Source organism: Balaenoptera musculus, chromosome 2 (assembly GCF_009873245.2).
Source record: "Balaenoptera musculus isolate JJ_BM4_2016_0621 chromosome 2, mBalMus1.pri.v3, whole genome shotgun sequence".
NCBI lineage: Eukaryota > Metazoa > Chordata > Mammalia > Artiodactyla > Balaenopteridae > Balaenoptera > Balaenoptera musculus.
Window position 1 is genome coordinate 150,694,796 of NC_045786.1, and position 25,224 is coordinate 150,720,019.

At 38.5% G+C, this 25,224-nt stretch overlaps 2 protein-coding genes across 3 annotated transcripts in view; one reads left to right on the forward strand and one right to left on the reverse strand.

Annotated features, from left to right (window-relative positions):
- SPTLC2 (serine palmitoyltransferase long chain base subunit 2) overlaps window positions 1-25,224 on the reverse strand; it is a 116,387-nt gene that overhangs the window by 45,743 nt on the left and 45,420 nt on the right. For both annotated transcript variants that reach the window (XM_036842132.1, XM_036842134.1), the window contains exons 7-9: window positions 25,112-25,217; window positions 23,666-23,885; window positions 21,244-21,370 (exon numbers count right to left, since the gene is read on the reverse strand). In XM_036842132.1, the coding sequence (XP_036698027.1) occupies window positions 21,244-21,370; window positions 23,666-23,885; window positions 25,112-25,217 (453 nt within the window). The remainder of the gene's footprint in view (window positions 1-21,243; window positions 21,371-23,665; window positions 23,886-25,111; window positions 25,218-25,224) is intronic.
- LOC118889977 (small ubiquitin-related modifier 1-like) lies at window positions 388-1,300 on the forward strand. Its single transcript, XM_036842139.1, has one exon. It carries the CDS (start codon window positions 388-390, stop codon window positions 736-738), a length of 351 nt encoding a protein of 116 aa, XP_036698034.1. The 3' UTR covers window positions 739-1,300.

The window sequence follows — 25,224 nt, forward strand, 5'->3', positions numbered from 1 at the left end:
TGCATCAAATATAAAAATGACCAAGTACTTCTTTTATCCTTTATCAACTGCAAAAACAAACAGCTCTCTAGGACCCCGGGAACAGAGCACCCTGCCACTGACAGGGTGTTGTTCAGGAAAAACTGAATGGGAGACATTACTCAAAATCACATAGAGCAGCAAATATCTTAGAATAAAAAATCTTGTAGCCATGCTCTCTATACATCCCCACAAGAGCAGGAAGGCTTCCTAAATTATTAAAAACTGAACAAGTAGGAGGCATAGCGGAAGTCCCTCCAGCCACAGTGTTGTGTTGTGGGGAAGACACGGATCTGTAAATCCTGGAGCAAGGTTCTGCCTACCCGAGGCCACTGCTGGGTGGAGACCCTGGGGGAAGCCACTGTCACCATGTCTGACCAGGAGGCAAAACCTTCAACTGAGGACTTGGGGGATAAGAAGGAAGGAGAGAACACTAAACTCAAAGTCATCAGACAGGATAGCAGTGAGATTCACTTCAAAGTGAAAATGATGACGCATCACAGGAAACTCAAAGAATCATACTGTCAAAGACAGGGAGTTCCCATGAATTCACTCAGGTTTCTCTTTGAAGGTCAGAGAATTGCTGATAATCACACTCCAAAAGAACTGGGAATGGAGGAAGAAGATGTGAATGAAGTTTATCAGGAACAAACGGGGGCATTCAATGGTTTAGGTATTTTTATTTTTTATTCTTCTCCCTTAATCCTTTTTTATTTTTAAAAATAGTTCTTTTGTAATGTAGTGTTCAAAACAGAATTGAAAACTGGCACCCCATCTCTTTAAAACATCTGGTAATTTGAATTCTAGTGCCCATTATTCGTTATTGTTTGTTTTCACTGTGCTGATTTTTGGTGATCAAACCTCAGCCCCCTTCATATTGCCCTCTCCTTTTAAAAAATTACATGTGTGCACAGAGAGGCCGCCTTTTCCAGGACTGTGCATTTGCACGCTTGTGATAAATAACAGTGACTAATGCGAGTGTTCATAATGACTTTGCAATTGGCCCTGAAGTTCTAGCATGTGATCACTTCACTCCTGGACCGTGACTTTCAGTGGGAGATGGAAGTTTTTCAGAGAACTGAACTGTGGAAAAATGCCCTTTCCTTAGCTTAAAGCTACTTTTAAAGTCTGAGGGTCTGGACCAGAAGAACAGGAATATCAGGTTGGAGTCAAGATGACAGAGGTGGTGAGAATAATGACTAACTCCAAAGATGGCGTCACTGCAGAGAAAGCATTTTAAGACGAAAGAAAAACCTTGTTTGAAGATCTCAGACACGTTCTACTTTTCATTAGCAGTTAAAGTTATTCATGCAGAAGTGTATACAACAGAACACTGCTCTTTTTGGTACTTTTTGGCCTGGGATATGGGTTTTAAATGGACACTGTCTGTACCAGCTTCATTAAAATAAACAAAATATTTGTTAAAAAAAAACTGAATAAGTAAAGGTAACAATGGGGGGAAAAAAACCTTTTCTACAAGTAGTAGCAAATATTTGGTACTTGTTAAAATTTTGATAAATTTTGCTTATTTTATGAATCTTACAAATGTATAGATACTGAAGTTGATTTTCATGCCAACAGAAATATATTGATAATTAACAAGGTTAAACCATGAAGGAACTTCTACTTCATGATATATATATTTTTCACATTTAGATGATACTGTAGTGTGTGAGCTGGGCAGAAGAGGGATTAATCCTTAACTAGGTCCTAAAGTTTTCTTCGTTAAAGAGTCAGTCTCTTCTTCATTCGTCCTTCTAAATCATCAATGGTCACTCTCTTTGAACAGCTCTAAAGTGAGGGGGCAAAGCAGCAGACAATGCTCTCAACTCTCATCACAGCACTTTCTAGATCAATAAATTATGTACTTGTCACAAGTATCCAGTCAGGATGCATCACGAAGAGCAGCAACTCATGGCCTCCTAGAAAGGAGCAAGAGGGACAAAAGAATGCCAGCAAACACACAAATCAACTGACCTTTATGGTCATCCTTAGTTCTTTAACTTCTACATGAACACCTGCAGAGATGTAGATGAAAATTAACATCATTATATCTAAAAATATCTTAAAATACCAAAAGGGACTGGAGAAGGAAGTAGTGGTGGAAGAGAGAATAGAGCTTAGGATGTAAAGAAAAACATCAGTGAAGCTATTTTTAAAACCACACTATGCTGGAACTTGAATTTATCTGTTCATGTTTTTCACATGATCTCAGACAAAGAAGGATAAAGTATCATATTTAAAAGTGTTACCTTGGGACTTCCCTGGTGGCACAGGGGTTAAGAATCCACCTGCCAATGCAAGGGACACGGGTTTGAGCCCTGGTCCAGGAAGATCCCACATACCACGGAGCAACTAAGCCCGTGTGCCACAACTACCGAGCCTGCGCTCTAGAGCCTGCAAACCACAACTACTGAGCCCACGTGCCACAACTACTGAAGCCCGCATAATACCTAGAGCCCATGCTCCGCAACAAGAGAGGCCACCGCAATGAGAAGTCCGCGCACTGCAACAAAGACTAGCCCCCGCTCGCCACAACTAGAGAAAGCCCGCGCGCAGCAACGAAGACCCAATGCAGCCAAAAATAAAAATAAATAAATAAATAAATTTATTAAATAAATAAAATAAAAATTAAAATGTTACCTAAAACAAAAGTAAAAGAAATATTAGCTAAAAGACAGGGCAGACTGACTTTAATAACACTTAAGTCCCAATTAAATGGCACTAGAAAATCTTCCCGTTACGCTCTTAAGAGTTCCAGGGAATGGGAAAATAAATGTACCTTTCTGCTCCAGTGAACAGTCTTGTAAAAGGGATATTTATAAGGGACTTTCAGGAAGCAAGAGTTCAGTAACTTTGGAACACTGAAGCAAAATGAGTGGGAACTAGGTTTACCATCTTCTAGACCAGCCCCTGTTTTGCTAGACTGTCGACAAATATCAAAGTGCTCAGCTTGGGCGATTGTCAAGTTAATGAACATCAAAGCAGACAGCCTGCCCCTCCCTACCCTAGGGATACTGTTCTAAAGCAGCCCTTTGGTTCTTTATCTCCCTACAAGAATGCATACAAGTATTTGAATCTACTCTCCCATTATTACTACTGCTATTTCTCTCCTCAGCAACTAGAGCAACTCGTTAACACCAAGCACTGCAGTGAATTCCTTTCACAAGCACTTGTTTATCACCCTCTCCTTAGTAGTAGTTTAATCCTTTAATTTGTTTTAATGCCCAAAACTAGGATTTCCTGAGGACTGCCACAGGATGTGCAACAAGCAGCAGGGGCCAAGGCTTTAAGTTGTTGATTCAATATAATCAAGAATTTTAAAAAATGGTTGCTAACGCACAGCCAGAAACAGGGCCCTAAACAAGAGGAAGAAAAGAGGCCAAGCGCCTCTGAAATATTAAGGAACTGAGTTTTAAAGGGTGCCAGCTCACAATTAGGACAGAAAGGCTTAATTTGTCCAAAGACTGTCCTACTGTCCTCCTTTGGTACTGGAACATATCACAAGCTACTTTCAGACAGAAATGAAGGGATGACGAAATATGCGTACTGTGGTCAAGCACCCATGGACAGATGAAGAGGGTTAGCAAATACAGCAATCACTGGTGAAGGCGAGGCTTGGAATTAAACTAGTTTCAGAGGCAGGAGGCAAGGCACTAAGTAAGAATTTCACAAAACTGATTAGTATTATTGAACATTTAGAAAAAAGAGTATATAGTGAGCAAGGCCTTTTGTAGGTTATGTACAAAATTTGAGAATCTGAATTAATAGGCTATAAAAAATACAAGTAGCATTAAAAAAAAGTAAAACAAAATAATTCCAACCAGCCTTAAGAGGCCTGAACATAGGTCTCTGAATCCTTAGTTGTCTCTTTTCCCTCCCCTAATTTGTTCTAACTTCACCTATGCCACTGATTCATTCAGCAAGGATCATCAGCTCTTTAGAAGGAAGCATTAATGCATTTAATTTCCAAAAACAATGAAAATTGACAACTTAACATCACCACCAAACTCCTGTTCCACAAGCCAATATTTCCCTTATTTTTCTTCTAAAAGAAACAGATCAAATATCTTGTCTTCCAATTTCCTTTCTTTTCCCCAATTACCACCAATCAGTAGAGTTGCTTTTGGTTCTCAATGATGTAAACGAGCTCAAGAAAAAAAAGAGACAGAGAGAATCCTCAAATCTCTTAAAGGTTAGTTTGCATTATTAATTGAGATTTTCTTTAAAATGCAGAGTCTAAGGCCTTGTTCACCAAGACTCATGGTCTGGTGGAACAGACTGGAATCCTCATTTTTAACAAGCTCTGAACTGTGGTGCTCAACCCTGGCTGCACATTAGAATCATCTGGGGTGCTTTTAAATAACATCCTGCAGGAGCCTCACCCCCAGATAGTCATGGGTCTGCAAAGGGGCGTGACACTGGCATTATTACTAATTTTTAAGCTTTCCTGTGTGTGAGCAAGGTTAGGAACCACCATACTAAAAGTAACTTTGATGCAGGTGGTCCATGGACAAAGTTTGAGAACAGGGGCTTAAAAGAGTACACCTTAATGAGATCCTTCTGAAACTCATTCCACTGTCAACATAGATAGCAGGCAGATACAAGTATTTAGATAATTTATTTTTTCTAAACCACAGGTGACAATTAAAAAAAAAAAATCAATTGCTCTTCAAAAAGCTCTCAAATCTTAAGGAGAGCCTTAAGGAGGCTATCTGGTTCTTAACTGAGAAGAGTCCATCTATCTTGTCACTTATTTATACATATTAAGTATCCCTGTGGCAATAAACTGCAATAAAGTTGATGAAAATCTAGGATCAAGTCTCCTAGATAAAGCCCTCAAAAATAATTCTGGGGGAGGGACTTCCCTGACAGTCTAGAGGTCAAGACCCTGTGCTTCCACCGCAGGGGTCACAGGTTCAATCCCTGGTCGGGGAACTAAGACCCCACATGCTGCACAGTGCAGCCAAAATTAAATAAAAGAAAAAATAAAAAAATAAAAAAATAATTTGGGGGGAAAAAAGCAATTCCAACTGTGTTAATATTGAGAAAGGGACTTCCCTGGTGGCGCAGTGGTTAAGACTCTGTGCTCCCAATGCCTGGAGCCCGGGTTCGATCCCTGGTCAGGGAACTAGATCCCACATGCATGCCACAACTAACAGTTCGCATGCCACAACTAAGGAGCCCATGAGCCGCAACTAAGGAGCCCGCCTGCTGCAACTAAGACCCGGCACAACCAAATAAATAAATAAAATAAATATTAAAAAAAAAGACTGAGAAAGTTATTCCTCTTCAACAAACAAAACAGAGACTGGGCTATAAAGCTGACAAATTATAAGTGATGAGAAGAAATGGCCATTCATCTCAGCCAAACAGTAACTGAACAAATCAAATCATGGAAAAAAATCTTTAAAATTAATTTTATTATGAAATAAAACTAAGGTAGTTCACCCACTTCAATCTTAAAAAAATAACAATAATACGATTCACAGTAGTTTAATTAAGAGTTTAGTTCCCTTATATCATCTTACCACATCTTCTGCAATATGAGGGACATCGACTTCGGGGCTCCTTTCCTGTCCAAGGGGAACATCCTCAAACTCCTTATTTATGTTATGCATTAATAACAACATTCTACTAAATGAACAAGTCTACATTTGTTCAAAGGTTAGCTTCCAGCCTGCTGCCTGTGGGCATCTTAACAGCCAGCTTAAAACAAACTCTGAAACAAGATGCAAAAGGAGAGACCACTCTTGTGGCAAGAAATTTTTATTAGCACTTGGACTTGGAAGAAGAAATAGATAGACCGTGCTACAAAAGCTCTTGAGTATTCAGGATAGATTTCTCAAGGGGAGAGGGAGGTTAAAGGGGTTACTGATCCATGGAGAGGAAAGAGGTAGGCTTTCATTTGTAGGGGTGATTACTCACAACTAAACTTAGCTGTTTTTCTGAAAATTCGCAGACAAGAAATCAGAAAATTAAAAATAGATTATGAAGTGGATGGAGTTCAGGAAAGCTACATTCTACTTGAAGACAAAATATTGAGAAAACTTATCTTGTGTGTGAGCTCAATTTTCTCTACCTGTAAAGTGGTTATACTGCTTGCTGATTGCAGAAGGCTTAAGCCACTCGTTAAGAAGCCCTTTTTGCTAGATAATAAAGAGGCTACTTTACAGAAAGAAAATCTTTTTCTTTGATTGCTGGTAATTTACTAAAGTGATATATATTCCATAGGAAAAATCCATTTAGATAGAAAAATTAGTAAGAAACATAAAATCAATAAGATCTCAATTTGCTTCAAATAATTAGCTGGATTTAAGGAAGTTTAAGGGGGTTTTTGGGGGTGGGGGTGAGGGAGGAGGAGAAGGAAGGAGGAAAACCAAGAAAAGGGGAAGCTGAACAAAAGAAGAATTTATTTGTGGCTCTGAAACCAGTCCTTTCTGGAATCTTACCCCTACCACTAGACTATAAGCATTTTCAAAGGCAAGGATCATGTACTGTTCAACTCTGTACCCCTCAACAGCATACCCACCACAAGATACAGAGCAAGTGCTTGAGAAATGTTTGATAAATGAAGAATTAAATATTTCTCAACAGTGTTCTAGGCACTAAGTTACAAGAAAGGAGGGATCTAATCTACTTTCCAGCATTAGATATACTGTTAAACTGTACTGTGGCTAAGAATTAAACTGTGTTCACTAGAAAACTTGATTTTTACTTAGATGAATCTCTAATAGTGAAATAAACAAATTACATAAAAGCAGATACATAATAATAAAGAAAAAAGTGGAACCCAAATATTCCTAGGCTCAGAAAGCATAGGGATTGGAAAGAAGGGTACCCAGGTTCAACCAAATGAAAAGCCCGCCTGCCAAAGGTAACAAGTGGATGTCAGCACCCCCTCTCCAGAAGCAGGAAATTCTCTTTATGACCACTCCCACCGCAACCCTCTCTCAAGACTGTTTTCTTTAACAGTTCTGCCCCCTCAGCATGGGGATCCTGGAATACTTTAAAAAAAAAAAAAAAAAAAAAAAAGGATGGGCAGAGAATTTGAATAGAAATTAAAAAAAAAAAAAAGCTTCTCAGTTCTAATTAGCTTTTGACAGTTCCTGGGATTCTCAAGGTGATCATTTAACACCTCATTAACAAGTCTATTATAGGAATTAATTCAAATGAGCCAAACCGAATTTTAATTAAACCTCGATCTGCCCAAGGTATTCTTTTTCTTCCTCCTATGCCAACAGCCACCTGAATGAGCTCTCAGTTCCCTTCAATCAATACTAATAAGTACAAAAAGTGCAGTTTTCTACAAAGAAAGTTATTTCTGTCATCATATTAAAATTTATCTAGTAAAATGTACCTATCTAGTTTATTCTGTTCCACAATTTGGCCATTCTGGCTTAACATTCAAGTATACAAGCAACGTACTTTAAGAACCCATCCATTTTCTAATATTTCTCGATCATGTGTGTGTTCATTCATTCACCAAATTTATCAAAAGGCTACTAGATTTCAGACATTAAGTTAGGTGCTGTGCTTGTTATTAACTACACCTTTGGACAGAAATAAAATACATCAAAGCACAACTCTGGAAAATGGAAAAGCGCAATTTTAGTTCCTTTGGTCAGACATTTTGCCTTGATTCATAAATAGATCTTACAGCTAAATTTCTATTACTGTACGTGGATTAGTGACATGTGAAGTAAAATCTAGAATTTCAAATGTCTCGTGTAATTTGTCAGAATTTCCTAGGTCTCATTTTTTTCTACTCACCAGCCTGTTCTAACTCAGTATATCTACTCAAGGTACAAACACAATTCCTAACCACTGTTATCTTAGGTAAGACAGCTCTTAGGTGGTTTCTAGGTAAGACAGCTCTCATTATCTACCCATCACTCTAGTCACATGGCCCTCTCTTCTTTGAGAAAAGGATAGGAATTGGAGGGGAAATGTGGAAAAGATTGGGAGAAAGAAGAAAGGAGTGCTTACAAAGTAGGGTAGGGAAAGGATCTCAACTTCCCCTGCATGCTGCAGCTTTTCTGAAGGCTCTACACTCTTATCACCAAAGAATAACACGTCTTCCCACAAAAAAGATGAAAACATTTATCAATAATCAACCACAGACTATTCGTGTGTATGTTTAAGCCTTACTTTCAAACTTATCTTAGGCAGGATTTACTTTCATATAAGTTATTAATGTACTCTGGAGTCTAAAACAAAAAGTTTTAAATATAAAAGTAACATATTCAATCTGGTAAAATAAAATTCTAATAGTACAGAAAATTATTAAAAAAAAAAAAAAATAGAAGTTTCCCTCCTCCATCCAGCCACCTCCATTCCCACTCCCAGCAAGAAGCTCCAGGCTCTGTTTCTGGCTCTCTTCGTGGCTAGTACCAAAATGCTGAATAATAAACTTACACCTCTGCTGCCTCTTTCGTCAACCTTGGATGGTGCTTAGATAAGGCATCTGTACTCCTACTTTCCATGTTTCCTCCACTAATCACCACCACTTTTTGTAATATTACTATTTTAAAATTCTTCTAGTGGCTAGTTATCTTTATAAATTTAAAGACTATTTCTTTCTTTTTTCTTATTTTTGGCTGCGCTGCGTGGCTTGCAGAACCTTAGTTCCCCAACCAGGGACCGAACCCACAGAAGTGAAAGCACCGAGTCCTAACCACTGGACTGCCAAGGAGTTCCCTAAAGACTATTTCGTATTTCAAAATGTGTTGTTTATAAACTTAAGACGGTATCTACTGACTCTGAAGAGAAAAAATAAAGTATGAATACTAATAAGATACACAGGACTCAGAAACTTAATTCATTCAGGACAAAACCAAAAATTATTAGACATGCTGAATGTGGCAATAATAAACTTCATATACTCATTGGAATTATGCTATTATTAGTCAATTAGCTACATGTTAAAGAGAAAAAAATCAAAATTCAGTAACATAAAATACTTGAGATAGACAGTCAAAATTATAATGAAGGGGGGGCAATAGAGGGGTGAGGGGTGGGAGGCACAAACTACTGGGTGTAAGATAGGCTCAAGAATGTAGTGTACAACACAGGGAATATAGCCAACATTTAGTAATAACTGTAAATGGAAAGTAACCTTTAAAAATTGTTTAAAAAATTAAAAATTTTTTAAATTAAAAAAAATCTTATTTACATTTAAAAATTGCAATGGAAAGGCTTAGAGATTTCATTATATGTTTAGTATTTTATGACTGGGACAACAATTGTAACATCTATCATATAAGTCTATTGATTGACTTACACACTTTGAAGAAAACATTGTGTTCAAACATTAAGCACTGGCTCTGTGAGACAAAATTATAAATGTGAGATATAAAGTTGTGAAACATGGCTTTTGGAAGGAAAAAATGAATCAGCACAAAGGTGTCATAAAAGACAGCATTTCAGTTTGTTGTGAAGAATGAACAGAATTTCAGTGACAGGAGGATGAGCATTCTGTCAAGAGGCACCAAATTGGTTTAAATGAGGGTACAGGAAAGGATGGTTAAGCTAAAATCAAACTATAGAGGATCTCAAACATCATATAAAGAATTGAACTTTATTCTGTAGGCAACTAGGAGTTACTAAAGACTGTTATTCTCTATTTCGGCATCTTTAGGCAGACAACAACAGAAGCTGTATGTTAGGAAGATTAATAAGTGGTACAGGAAAGACTGAAGCAAGGAGAAGGCAGTTATGGGTGGTGCAATTGTTTAAGGAACAGGGAGTCAGGGTCTGAAATAGTCACATGGCAGTGGGAATAAGCAGAAGTGACAGGCAGAATCAACAGATTTTGACTTAGACATGGGGAAACATGGCTACGATTTCAGGCCTACATAACCTGAAGACAGTTACATATTTAGTTGAGAAGATGAAGAGAGGATACAATGAGAAAAAGCAGCATAACTTCTGTGCTGTTCCTGTTAAAGATACGTAGGCTGAATCTTAATCATGAGGAAACACTAGAGGAACACAAATTGAGGGATATTCTGTATAATAACTGGCCTATAATTGTTAAAAGTGTCAACGTCATGGAAGTCAAAGAAAGACTGAGGAACTGTGACTGAAGAAGAGTAAAGAGACGTGACAACTAAGTACAAAAGGTGACTCTAAACCACATCCACAGCCTCAGGATGCTGGTCTGAGGAACAGACAGTAATAATGTATCATTATTAGTTACTGAAATAATTAATAACATGTTCATATTACTTAATTAAATAACATATTAGTGTAAATTTCTTGCTGTGGTCGGTTGTATTATGGTTATGTAAGAAAATGCCTTTGTAGGAAGCACACACACTAAAGCATTTGGGATGATGGGGCTTCAGATCAGCAACTAACTCAATTGGTTCAGGAAAAAAGTTTTTTTTGTGCTGTACTTCCAACTTTTATGTAAGTTTGTGATTGTTTTACAAATAAGAAAAAGATTTAAAAACATTATGATGAGGGGACTTCCCTGGTGGTCCAGTGGTAAAGAATCCGCCTTCCAAAGCTGGGGATGTGGGTTCGATCCCTGGTTGGGGAACTAAGATCCCGCATGCCTCAGGGCAACTAAGCCCACATGCCACAACTAGGGAGCGTGCACGGCACAAACTACACAGCCCATGCACTCTGAAGCCCACGTGCCACAACTAGAGAGAAGCCCTCGTGCCGCAATGAAGAGCCCATGTGCCGCAATGAAAGATCCTGCATGCCACAACTAAGACCGGACACAGCCAAAAATATAAATAAATAAGTAAATAAAATAAATATTTAAAAAAAATTATGATGAGAAACATCAACTCTGCCATATGACTACAGGTCTACTTCACAGAATTTAGGGACAAACATTTTAAATTACTGTGACCTGTTTTTCATAATTTTTAGTTCTCTTCCCCAGCCTCCAGTTCCTTAAAGCCAATAAGGAAAAGGAAGAACACCAAGGAAGATTAGAATGCTCCTGTTTTTCCCTACAATGTCCATTTGTTTCCAGAAGTTGCAGGAAGTTTCAAAAAATGAAATAATATATACATTTAAAAATAAAAGACATAGGAAAGATGATCATTATACAGCAACAAGAGACATGCACTACATATCAACAAGGGTTCATATTGGGCCAAGAAAGAAGAAAATAAATACTTTTGTAGAGGTAATATATGAGCTCCTTAAGATCCTAAATCAGTCTCAAAAATGAAATTCTGCCTCAAATTTATGATCATATATAAAATGCTAACAGCTCCAATAACAGAGTAGCTTAGAGAAGATATATAAATTCATGATCTTAAAACATACACCCACACACACACACACAGACACAGACACACACACACACACCTTTCAAACACAGTATGTTCAGAAAAGTGAATCTGAGTCTCAAAGGGGTAAGGGTGTGGTAAGGAGATTAGAACCCATAGATGGTAGTGCAAGTGGCCCAGGGAAAAAACAAACCAAAAAATGCTGTGCTGTTCAAGATGGCGGAGTAGAAGGACGTGTGCTCACTCCCTCTTGCGAGAGCACAGGAATCACAACTAACTGCTAAACAATCGTTGACAGGAAGACACTAGAACTCACCAAAAAAGATACCCCACATCCAAAGACAAAGGAGAAGCCACAATGAGACGGAAGGAGGGGTGCAATCACAATAAAATCAAATCCTATAACCACTGGGTTGGTGACTCACAAACTGGAGAACACTTACACCACAGAAGTCCACCCACTGGAGTGAAGGTTCTGCCCCACGTCAGGCTTCCCAACCTGGTGGTCCGGCAACAGGAGGAGGAATTCCTAGAGAATCAGATTTTGAAGACTAGAGGGATCTGACTGCAGCACGTCAGACTACACTCTTGGAGGGCACACAGAAAGTAGTGTGTGCATCAGGACCCAGGGGAAGGAGCAGTGACCCCATAGGAGACTGAACCAGACCTACCTGCTAGTGTTGGAGGGTCTCCTGCAGAGGCGGGGGGTGGCTGTGGCTCACCACGGGGACAAGGACACTGGCATCAGAAGTTCTGGGAAGTACTCCTTGGCGTGAGCCCTCCTAGAGTCCGCCATCAGTCCCACAAAAGAGCCGGGTAGGCTCCAGTGCTGGGTTGCCTCAGGCCAAACAACCAACAGGGAGGGAACGCAGCCCCACCCATCAACAGACAAGCAGATTAAAGTTTTACTGAGCTCAGGTAGGCTCCAGTGCTGGGTCGCCTCAGGCCAAACAACCAACAGGGAGGGAACGCAACCCCACCCGTCAACAGACAAGCAGATTAAAGTTTTACTGAGCTCGGCCCACCAGAGCAACACCCAGCTCTACCCACCACCAGTCCCTCCCATCAGGAAGCTTGCACAAGCCTCTTAGATAGCCTCATCCACCAGAGGGCAGACAGCAGAAGCAAGAACTACAATTCTGCAGCCCATGGAATGAAAACCACATTCACAGAAAGACAGACAAAATGAAAAGGCAGAGGACTATGCACCAGATGAAGGAACAAGATAAAACCCCAGAAAAACAACTAAATGAAGTGGAGATAGGCAACCTTCCAGAAAAAGAATTCAGAATAATGATAGTGAAGATGATCCAGGACCTCAGAAAAAGAATGGAGGCAAAGATTGAGAAGATGCAAGAAATGTTTAACAAAACCTAGAAGAATTAAAGAACAAACAAACAGAGATGGACAATACAATAACTGAAATGAAAACTACACTAGAAGGAATCAACAGCAGAATAACTGAGGCAGAAGAACAGATAAGTGACCTCGAAGACAGAATGGTGGAATTCACTGCTGCGGAACAGCATAAAGAAAAAAGAATGAAAAGAAATGAAGACAGCCTAAGAGACCTCTGGGACAACATTAAACGCAACAGCATTCGCATTATAGGGTTCCAGGAGGAGAAGAGAGAGAGAAAGGACCCAAGAAAATATTTGAAGAGATTATAGTCGAAAACTTCCCTAACATGGGAAAGGAAATAGCCACCGAAGTCCAGGAAGCACAGAGAGTCCCAGGCAGGATAAACCCAAGGAGAAACACACTGAGACACACAGTAATCAACTTGACAAAAATTAAAGACAAAGAAAAATTACTGAAAGCAACAAGGATAAAACGACAAATAACATACATGGAAACTCCCATAATGTTAACAGCTGATTTCTCAGCAGAAAATCTAGAAGCCAGAAGGGAGTGACATGATCATACTTAAAGTGATGAAAGGGAAGAACCTACAACCAAGATTACTCTACCCGGCAAGTATCTCATTCAGATTCAACAGAGAAATCAAAAGCTTTACAGACAAGCAAAAGCTAAGAGAATTCAGCACCACCAAACGAGCTCTACAACAAATGCTAAAGGAATTTCTCTAAGTGGAAAACACAAGAGAAGAAAAGGACCTACAAAAACAAACCCATAACAATTAAGAAAATGGTAATAGGAACACACATGTCGATAATTACCTTAAACGTGAATGGATTAAATGCTCCAACCAAAAGACACAGGCTTGCTGAATGGATACAAAAACAAGACCCATATGTATGCTGTCTACAAGAGACCCACTTCAGACCTAGGGACACATACAGACTGAAAGTGAGGGGATGCAAATGGAAATCAAAAGAAGCTGGAGTAGCAATACTCGTATCAGATAAAATAGACTTTAAAATAAAGACTGTTACAAAAGACAAGGAAGGACACTATATAATGATCAAGGGATCAATCCAAGAAGAAGATATTACAATTATAAATATGTATGCACCCAACACAGAAGCACCTCAATACATAAGGCAAATGCTAACAGCTATAAGAGGAAATCGACAGTAACACAATAACAGTGGAGGACTTTAACACCTCACTTACACCAATGGACAGGTCATCCAGGCAGAAAGTTAATAAGGAAACACAAGCTTTAAATAACACAATAGAGCAGATAGATTTAATTGACATTAATAGGACATTCCATCCAAAAACAGCAGATTACTCTTTCTTCTCAAGTGCACACGGAACATTCTCCAGGATAGATCACATCCTGGGTCACAAATCAAGCCTCGGTAAATTTAAGAAAATTGAAATCATATCAAGCATCTTTTCTGACAATGCTATGAGGTTAGAAATTAATTACAGGGAAAAAAATGTAAAAAATACAAACACATGGAGGCTAAACAATACATTATTAAATAACCAAGAGATCACTGAAGAAATCAAAGAGGAAATCAAAAAATACCTAGAGACAAATGACAATGAAAACACAATGATCCAAAACCTAAGGGATGCAGCAAAAGCAGTTCTAAGAGGGAAGTTTATAGCAATACAATCCTACCTCAAGAAACAAGAAAAATCTCAGACAAACAATCTAACCTTACACCTAGAAGAACTAGAGAAAGAAGAACAAACAAAACCCAGTTAGTAGAGGGAAAGAAATCATAAAGATCAGAGCAGAAATAAATGAAATAGAAACAAAGATCAATAAATCTAAAAGCTGGCTGAGAAGATAAACAAAACAGATAAACCTTTAGCCAGACTCATCAAGAAAAAGAGGGAGAGGACTCAAATCAATAAAATTAGAAATGAAAAAGGAGAAGTTACAACGGACACTGCAGAAACAGAAAGCATCATTAAGAGACTACTACAAGCAACTCTGTGTCAATAAAATGGACAACCTGGAAGAAATGGACAAATTCTTAGAAAGGTATAACCTTCCAAGACTGAACCAGGAAGAAACAGAAAATATGAACAGACCAATCACAAGTAATGAAATTAAAACTGTGATTAAAAATCTTCCAACAAACAAAAGTCCAGGACCAGATGGCTTCACAGGTGAATTCTATCAAACATTTAGAGAAGAGCTAACACCCATCCTTCTCAAACTCTTCCAAAAAATTGTGGAGGAAGGAACACTCCAAAACTCATTCTATGGGGCCACCATCACCCTGATTCCAAAATCAGACAGAGATACTACAAAAAAAGGAAATTACAGGAAAATACCACTGATGAACATAGATGCAAAAGTCCTCAACAAAATACTAGCAAACAGAATCCAACAGCACATTAAAATGATCATACACCATGATCAAGTGGGGTTTATCTCAGGAATGCAAGGATTCTTCAGTATACGCAAGTCAAACAGTGTGATAAACCATATTAACAAATTGAAGGAGAAAAACCATAAGATCATCTCTATAGATGCAGAAAAAGCTTTTGACAAAATTCAACACGATTGATGATAAAAACTCTCCAGAAAGTGGGCATAGAGGGAACCTACCTCAACATAATAAAGGCCATATATGACAAACCCAGAGCAAACATCATTCTCGATGGTGAAAAACTGAAAGCATTTCCTCTAAGATCAGGAACAAGACAAGGATGCCCACTCTCGCCACTATTATTCGACATAGTTTTGGAAGTCCTAGTCATGGCAATCAGAGAAGAACAAGAAATAAAAGGAATACAAATTGGAAAAGAAGTAAAACTGTCACTGTACAGAGCTCAATATACATTCTCTATACACAGAGAATCCTAAAGATGCCACCAGTAAACTACTAGAGCTAATCAATGAATTTGGTAAAGTTGCAGGATACAAAATTAATGCACAGAAATCCCTTGTATTCCTATACACTAACAACGAAAGATCATAAAGAGAAATTAAGGAAACAATCCCATTCACCATTGCAACAAAAAGAATAAAATACCTAGGAATAAACCTACCTAAGGAGGTAAAAGACCTGTACTCAGAAAACTATAAGACACTGATGAAGGAAATCAAAGACGACACAAACAGATGGAGAGATATACCATGTTCTTGGATTGGAAGAATCAATATTGTGAAAATGACTATACTACCCAAAGCAATCTACAGATTCAGTGCAATCCCTATCAAATTACCAATGGCATTTTTTACAGATCTAGAACAAAAAATCTTAAAATCTGTATGGACACAAAAGACCCCAAATAGCCAAAGCAGTCTTGAGGGAAAAAAACGGAGCTGGAGGAATCAGATTCCCTGACTTCAGGTTATACTACAAAGCTACAGTAATCAAGACAGTATGGTACTAACACAAAAACAGAAATATAGATCAATGGAACAGGATAGAAAGCCCAGAGATAAACCCATGCACCTATGGTCAACTAATCTATGACAAAGGAGGCAAGGATATACAATGGAGAAAAGACAGTCTCTTCAATAAGTGGTGCTGGGAAAACTGGACAGCTACATGTAAAAGAATGAAATTAGAACACTCCCTAACACCATACACAAAAATAAACTCAAAATGGACTAGAGACCTAAATGTAAGACTGGACACTATAAAACTCTTAGAGGAAAACATAGGAAGAACACTCTTTGACATAAATCACAGCAAGATCTTTTTTGATCCACCTCCTGGAGTAATGGAAATAAAAACAAAAATAAACAAATGGGACCTAATGAGACTTAAAAGCTTTTGCAAAGCAAAGGAAACTACAAACAAGACAAAAAGACAACCCTCAGAATGGGAGAAAATATTTGCAAACGAATCAACAAAGGATTAATCTCCAAAATATATAAACAGCTCATGCAGCTCAATATTAAAAAAACAAAAAACCCAATCCAAAAATGGGCAGAAGACCTAAATAGACATTTCTCCAAAGAAGACATACAGATGGCCAAGAAGCACATGAAAAGCCTCTCAACGTCACTAATTATTAGAGAAATGCAAATCAAAACTACAATGAGGTATCACCTCACACCAGTTAGCATGGGCATCATCAGAAAATCTACAAACAACAAATGCTGGGGAGGATGTGGAGAAAAGGGAACCCCCTTGCACTATTGGTGGGAATGTAAATTGATACAGCCACTATGGAGAACAGCATGGAGGTTCCTTAAAAAACGAAAAATAGAATTACCATATGATCCAGCAATCCCACTACTGGGCATATACCCAGAGAAAACCATAATTCAAAAAGACACACACACCCCACTGTTCATTGCAGCACTATTTACAATAGCCAGGTCATGGAAGCAACTTAAATGCCCATCGACAGAAGAATGGATGAAGAAGATGTGGTACATATATACAATGGAATATTACTCAGCCATAAAAAGGAACAAAATTGGGTCATTTGTAGGGACATGGATGGACTTAGAGACTGTCATACAGAGTGAAGTAAGTTAGAAAGAGAAAAAACAAACATCGTATATTAACACATATATGTGGAATCTAGAAAAATGGTACAGATGAACCGGTTTGCAAGGCAGAAATAGAGACACAGATGTAGAGAACAAACGTATGGACACCAAGGGGGGAAGTGTGTGGGGGGGGGGTGATGGGGTGGGTGGATGAATTGGGAGTTTGGGATTGACATATATATACTAATATGTATAAAAGAGATAACGAAAAAGAACCAGTTGTATAAAAATAAATAAATAAATAAATGCCGTGCTAATTGTAGCTTATTTAAAGCCTCTAGTCCTATAATTCTTTGAATTATTTGAAACTGAAACAGGAGGAAAAAATAAGTAAAAAAGGAAATCAAGTTCCCGGTGACTCTTCGCTGTCTTTAGCCATCTGCAAGGGAATTCCATTGCATCGGCATCCTGTTTGGCGAGAAAAGCTTATGGAGTGGCCCCACAGGAAGGACTGTTTATGGCGAAATAAGTTTACACGACAGAGAAATTAAAAACATGCAATATATAAAACTATTATGTCTTACAAAAAGGAGAAAATATTACGTCAAAAATGAGCTTTTTCAAATAGTGCTTAATATTTGTATGCCTGGTAACAAAAGTCAGAGAATAATAGTAAGGACATGACAAGAAAACCAGCTTCTTACTTCTAATATTCCCTTAAACCAACATTAAATCTAGGACCAAGCCCTAACATTACATGATCTTTTCCCCTCTCATTCCTAAATAGAAATCATATGTGAGATATTTGCCACAAAGTAAAGAAAGAGTTCTTCCATTTGCAATATCAGCATTATCATGTAACAGTCTCTCCTGTTCATATATGGGTTACACTTTCCTTCCCCCATTCCCAACTCACAGCGCTACTGAAATTCACTGAAAGAAAAACTGGTATAGGTCTTAGGCAAATCTGACTCTTTCTAGCAAATTTCTTCAAAATATAATCATGGGTATATTATATTCTGTACTTTTCATGAAATCTGAAGGGCCAGTAAAATTCTTAACCTATCTGAAACAGCCCACAAGCCTGCCAATATTAAAAAGCCCACAGAAACTATTCAAGAATTTGAGTTTGATACTAGACAAGGCAAGAGAACCTGTGTGTCTGTGTTTTCATACCAACCTAACACCCCTGAGGGACAAGACTCTCCCCGCTGTCCTCACCTCACTCACTCACCCTCAGGCACTCTACCTATACTATTATGCTCCTGCCACAGTGGCCTTCTTACTATTGCTGAACATGGAGTCACCTACATCTCAGGGCCTTCTAGCCCTGGATTTTCAGGGTTAAATTCCCATCTCTCTCAAGTGCTCCATAAAATCTTACCGTCTCAATGACCACCCTATTTAGAATTACAAACTGCGTCTCCAGAACTCCTCAACACCTACCTTTCTGCTTTTTCCCAGAGTACCTACCACTTTCTAGCAACTGTATAATTTATTTCCCTTATTAGAAACCCCGCAAGGCAGGAATTTGGGGGTATTTTATTCTTTGATGAATCAGCACCTACCACACACTGCAGGCACTCAAATATTTGGTGAATGATTAATAAAACTTCAATTTTTCTATGGTACAGTAATCTCTGGGATTAATACAACAGCCCACTACCCTCTACAGCCCCAGTAACCCCCAAGTATACACCTCATTCAAATGATCTGCTTGGATGCCCACTGCCTATGGATTCTGATTCACAGGGTCTATCATGTAGCGAGATACTCAATGTTTGTGGAATTAATGAAATTCAATCTTCTGAACATATGAGATTAAGTTTCTCTTAAGGTAGGTGACTTCTATTATAAAATCACACTCAGATAATTAATTGCAGATACCTCTATTTTAAAGGTCACCTTAAGGCATAGTCAAAAGGCTACTGACTGGTTCCACCTTTTTTTCTTCAAGGACAATGAAAAGATGCATTCAATGATGTCATAAAAATAAGCATTGCCTTAACCCACTCCAATCTAAAAGAAATCAGGCCAAATTTAAATAGGATCAGGTAGCAGGCTTTATGAGAAGTGGTTAGATTTTTATTATCCTCTATTCTGGGAGAGAAACAACGTAACCAGGAGAAGTCTGTCACACTAATTAAAAGTTTTAGGGACTCATTTTAAAATATATTATCTAAAGGCTGGTAGTGGCAAGTTTTAAAAATGGCCACAAATTCTTTGACCTGACTCCCATTTGCGGTGGAGTCTGATTCCCTATGCCCTGCAATCTGGGCTGGCCTTGGTGACTTGCTTGTTAACAACAGATCACAGAAGGCCATGGGGTTTCAGCAGGTTCTTTGGGAATGCGTGCTCTCTGCAGGGTCCTATCTGGATACCTGGTCACCACGCTGTGAGGAGCCCACGCCACATGGAAAGGACACGTGAAGGTGCTCTGGTCAACAGCCTCCGCTGAGCCCAGCCTTCAAGTCACTCCAGCCCAGGTGATGTGTAAGTGAAGGAGCCTCCAGATGACCCCAGCCCCCAGCCATCAGAGTCTTCCCCAGCCGCCTGGGCCTTCCAAGTTCAAGCCCCAGACATCGTGGAGCAAAGACAAGCTATCCCTGCTGTGCCCTGACCGAATTCCTGACCCGCAGAATCTGTGAGCATAATAAGATGGCTGTTGTTTCACACCACTAAGCTTAGGGGGTGGTTAGAGAGGCAACAGATAAACTGGAAAATGAGTGCTAACCCAAAGTCTATATCTAATTACCATATTTCATTTGCTGTCTACCAGCAGAGCCTAGATTTCATTATTTAGCACAGATAAGTCATTTATCCAGAGGTCACGCATCACATGGATCCATGCTCTAGGATAGGGCAAAGAAATTACCCAAGGTAATTTTGAGAGCTGTTACCATTCGTTTTTCAGTCACCTAAAACTGTGTGCTGACTCAGCAAGGCTGATGCACCTATGTCAAATAACTAGCTAAGTGCTAGCTTGTACATATATATACATATCTGAGCATAGATACACATACATTTACATATATGAGCATATATGTACACTCAGGTCAAAGCATACTATTTCTAGTAATACCTTATATGAGAGAGAGAAGATAACGTTGTAGCTTTGTTAGCAGGGAGCTTCTCACAAGGCTCCATGCGGTATTCACGACATTAATGAATTATATTCTTCCCCAAGGAATCAATTTATGAAACTGAAAATGATCAACACCTCCAAGAGATAACAAGGATGCATGTACCACAGATCAGAAAAAATATTAAGGGAAAATTCTGATTTAAGAAAACAGGCTTAAATCAATGAAAATGAAACATACTACTTTTTTCTTGATTTTCAATGCACATCAGATCAACCTTACCATAAAATATTATACAGCTGAAGAGTCGAGCGCTCAAGGCTGATAACATGAAATATTTCACTAGAGCAAAAGTGATTTCAGAAGCATTAAAAAAGCAAAAAGCAAATGTATGTCTCACACTCACAATGGAGATTCTTCTCAAAGTGAAAAAACAAAACAAAAAAACCCAATTGCTCCCCCTTTATTATAACTTTTCTGTAGTCAACACTGCCCTCTAGTGATATAAAAGTCAAATATCAGAAAGCGAACATCGCTGTTGGTTCACTTGAGTATGTTTTAGTCAGAGCATCTAGTTTGGACTACAAATCCCACCAAAGACAGAATAAATAGATTCAGGATGACCTTTATTATATACTGTATGTTAAATTAGAAACTCTTTTAAAAGGCATTAAATCAAGGACACTAATTCATGGAAACAGCAGCTTTTAAATACTATGGGAACAAAACATCGCTACACAGTGAATTACATCTTCACATAAAATTATGGAGTTCAAGAAAGACCCTGAAGACTTATTACTTAAGATATGAGAATACGTAGGATAGTGAGATTAAAGCCTCACCATCTGTATACAAGAAAATTCAACAGGAAATGAGCCAGGCTAGTTCTCATGGTGTGTGTAAACACACTGAAAAGTGTCCATAGAAACCAAGACCTCACATACCTGCCAGCTCTGCCCATTAGTATACCTGACTCCTCCTTTAAAAGCTCAAGAAAAAGAGCACTTTTGGTTGCTAAGTATTTACTGAGCCCAGGAAATTTTCCAAGAAAAGAAAGACTTACCAAGGGTGGTGCCATCCTGCCCCATGATGCACTTCATAGAAGTGATGATCTGCTCCACAACAGGTGGTGACAGTGATGTGGCGTACACTGCACTATGAGAATGTGTCCGCAGATAGTCGATCAGCTCCTGGGGAGTTCACAGAAGCAAGTCATTAGAGGCAGTGCGTGAATTCACTGGCAATGTCACTGCCTACCTCCCAGGTGACAGAAGCCTCCTCCCTTCAACAGCACTGGAATAGGGACATCAATCTGAGACACGAGATCAACCAATATGGTCAAAGCACACTGTCAGCAACAACTGGGTCAGACACACGGCAACATCCTTAGGTTTTGTTTTGTTTTGTGTTTTTGGCTGTGCTGCGCAGCTTGTGGGATCTTAGTTCCCAGACCAGGGATTGAACCCGCGCCCTCAGCAGTGAAAGCGAGGAGTCCTGACCACTGGACCACCAGGGAATTCTCTTTCGTTTTTAAAACATGCCACAACATGAAAGGAAGAAAAACTAGCTTTAAAGAAGACCTCTAAACTTAGAGAACATATCATTTAATGTTATAAACAGCTCTGCAATGCTAAACAAGAAAGCGTTTGAATTGCTGTTTAGATACAACTTACTTCTAAGTATTACAGAAAATATCATTTGCATCTTATCCCATGCCTGCAAAGCCCAGCCTTACATTCCCGAATAAGAGACAGTTCTCTAATATCAATTTTAAAGACACTAAATGTCCTCTCCAGATACACAGAGATTTATAAAATGATATAAATGTGGCAAAAGTTAAACAGAAATTCATTGGGTCTTTCATAAGGACACTAAAGCCATCTCACTGAATAAAAAAAAAAACTTGTCTGTCAGTCACAAAAATTTCAAAACAATCAGTTGTATATCTCTATTCTCTAATACCTTTTAACTTCACTAAGTCTTTATATAAAATGTGCACACAAAGAAGCTTATGTTCCAGAACCAAAACAGGAGACACAAAATGCAGCCAGAAAACAGTGTAGATGCTAAAAATTGTACAAAACCAAAAAAACCATAAATACACTGTACCTCAGTGATCTCCCAGAGTATTATTTTTCTATCCTTTTGTTTAGCAACAAATCTTACCAAAAAGCAATCAATTCTCCAAAGTGAGCCTGGTCCTCTTAAAAATTGAAGTAAATATCTATTGAACTTGACTAAAACCACTGATAACGGGGTTTCTCTAAAAGACAATGAATATTCAGAGGAAGTCCATGCTTTAAGACTCCCAGCGTCAAATTTTAAACAGGAATTTAAGGACATTTATTTAAGGACATTTAAGCACCTACCATGTACTATGTACAAATACTTCACATACATTGTTTTTTTTCCTAATACTGGAGAGTTTTTTAAAATAACAGTTTTATTGATATACAATTCACATACCATAGTATTCACTTTATCAAAGTGTATAATTCAGTGGCTTTCAGTATATTCACAGAGCTGTGCAACTTTCATCACTATCTAATTTTAGAACACTTTCATTACCTCAAAAAGAAACCTCATACCCATTAGCAGTCACTTTGCACTTCCCCCATCTCCTGAGGCCCTGGCAACCACTAACCTATTTCTGTCTCTATGATTTGCCTATTCTGGGTATATCATATAAAAAAAATACTTTAGCCTTTTGTGACTGACTTCTTTAATTTAACATAAGGCTTTCAAGGTTATTTCTACGTTATAGCATGGACGTATATTATTTTTTAAACCCTAACTACAATCTTATAAGCCAGGCACATTTATCTCTGTTTTCCTGATAAGGAAATGGAAAGGTTAAATACTTTGCCCAAGGTCTCATGAAGTTTGGGAAATACTCAAACCTAGGGCTCTGTCTCCATGGTTGAACCATTTCCACCATGCTACATTGATTCTCAAATACCCCAGAGTTCATTATGTAATTTTTGAATTGGAAAATACAATGCCTTGTTAGTACACCAGAGCTAGCAAAGTAATCTTTTTTCTTCCTGTCTTGATGCTCACCTAGGATGCATCTGAATCCAAGGACAGGGGAAGAAACTGGTCTTCTGTCCCCCACCGGTTCCCATGACATCCCCACTACGTTTGAAATAGTGAGCACAACTCAAACCCAATAGAAGACTATGGCAAACAGGCAGCACCACTGTGTGTTCTTTCATACAAGAGGGTATTCTGTACTCAGACCAGGATGTAGTTTAGAACGAATAAGAAAACAACAATGAACAGAACCAGCTTTTAGTTTATCAGAGTCCCTCACCAGGCAGCTGAAGTGTGAAGTGTGCTGGCATTATACGCCTAAATCACAAACAAATTTAGGATCTCCACATCCAAGTTTGGGACTCTATTTGCTAAATGTGAGTAACCAAATCGAAATCTAGTAGCCAGTACCTTTATGAACCTTAACTGCTTGATTCTCAAGGCCCATTTACCTTCTTGCCTCCGATGTATCCTCCAGAAGCACCAAAGCTCTTTGTGAATGTTCCCATCATAATGTCCACATCCTCAGGATCCAGGCCAAAGTAATCCACCACACCTCGCCCTGTAGGGCCCAGAGCCCCAATGCTGTGAGCTTCATCTAGATACAAGTATGCCTTGTACTTCTTCTTAAGGGCAATCACTTCAGGAAGGCGAACAATAGATCCCTCCATGCTGGCGAAACAGGGTAAAAAACACACACACTGAGACTTCTTAACTCTCAAAAATTAGGAGTTGGACACTTTATTACTATTAATTTTTTAAGTTTACTGCCTTTTTAAATGGTCTGACAACTCTGCCTGTGGGGTTTTTTTTGTTTTGTTTTGTTTTTAGCAGTTTTAACAATTCTTTATTTCCTTGGGTTCATACTAACTCAGGTTAACTTCCAGACAACTTTAGAATAAAAACATTTTCCTGAGATATATTACAACTGTGGTCCATAATCTTCTCATTCAGTCTCAACAATACCATTGGAACCAAGTTGCAATCTACATTATTAGTCTTCTACATAAAACATGTAACAGTTCTTAACTTACTTTTCCAGTATATTTTATAAGGCAGTTCTGTTATTAACTCACTACTCTCTTCCAGCACTTATTAAATCTTTGTTCATTAATAGACTGCAATGGTTTCTTATCCCCCAAAGGAAAAAGAAAGGATTAATATTTATTGAACATCAACAAGGTGTCGAGTTCATTACACTAATTTTCCATATTCAGAGCTACAACAAGATTTGGGAACAAGAAAAAATAAGATTACCCGCCGAAGGCTAAACTACAAAGCAGCACATGGTGAAGGAAATTATCCAGCCTTAAAAGAAGCATGCCTGTGGTTTTAAACTGGCAAAGATAGACGATGCCATGGCTAGGCAGATGTCTAAAGGAAAGGAGACTGGATCTTTTAAAACAAACACCAGAATACAAGTGATCTTAATTCACCACAGAGGGATAGAGGTCACAGTAGATTCTTCTGAAGTTTGTAATTATAGGCAACATTAGACTTTGCATCACACTGCATGTGTAATTAAAATTACATGAAAGAATAAAACACATTAGGAGATGAGAGAATAAATGCAAGGGCTGCAAATAGGTAAGCAAAATAAAATATTTCTTAAAATTAAATGGCATGTAATTTGTTCTGACATTAGAAAACATATTCCAATTCTTGCCCCTATGTATAAACCCCCTCTACAAACAGTGGAAAAATAAAGGAGCCAAATAGAAAGGAGATCTGGAGATCATACAGCATGATGGAAAGACTAAGAAGAGCCAGGTATTTTAACAAGTCAGAAACCCTGTCTCCTTAGTTTCCAGAGGGGTCTAGATTAGTGTCCCCTTCAGCTTAAAACTTCTATGACTCCATAGGGAAAATCAGACATAAGAATAATAAAGCAGGATTACCTATATATTCCCTCCACAAGGATTAGAATTTTCTTCCAGGGCCTTCGTGTCCGAGGTTGACCATAAACAATGGCATCTTTCAACAACTTCTCTAGGCTTTGCATATCTATGGC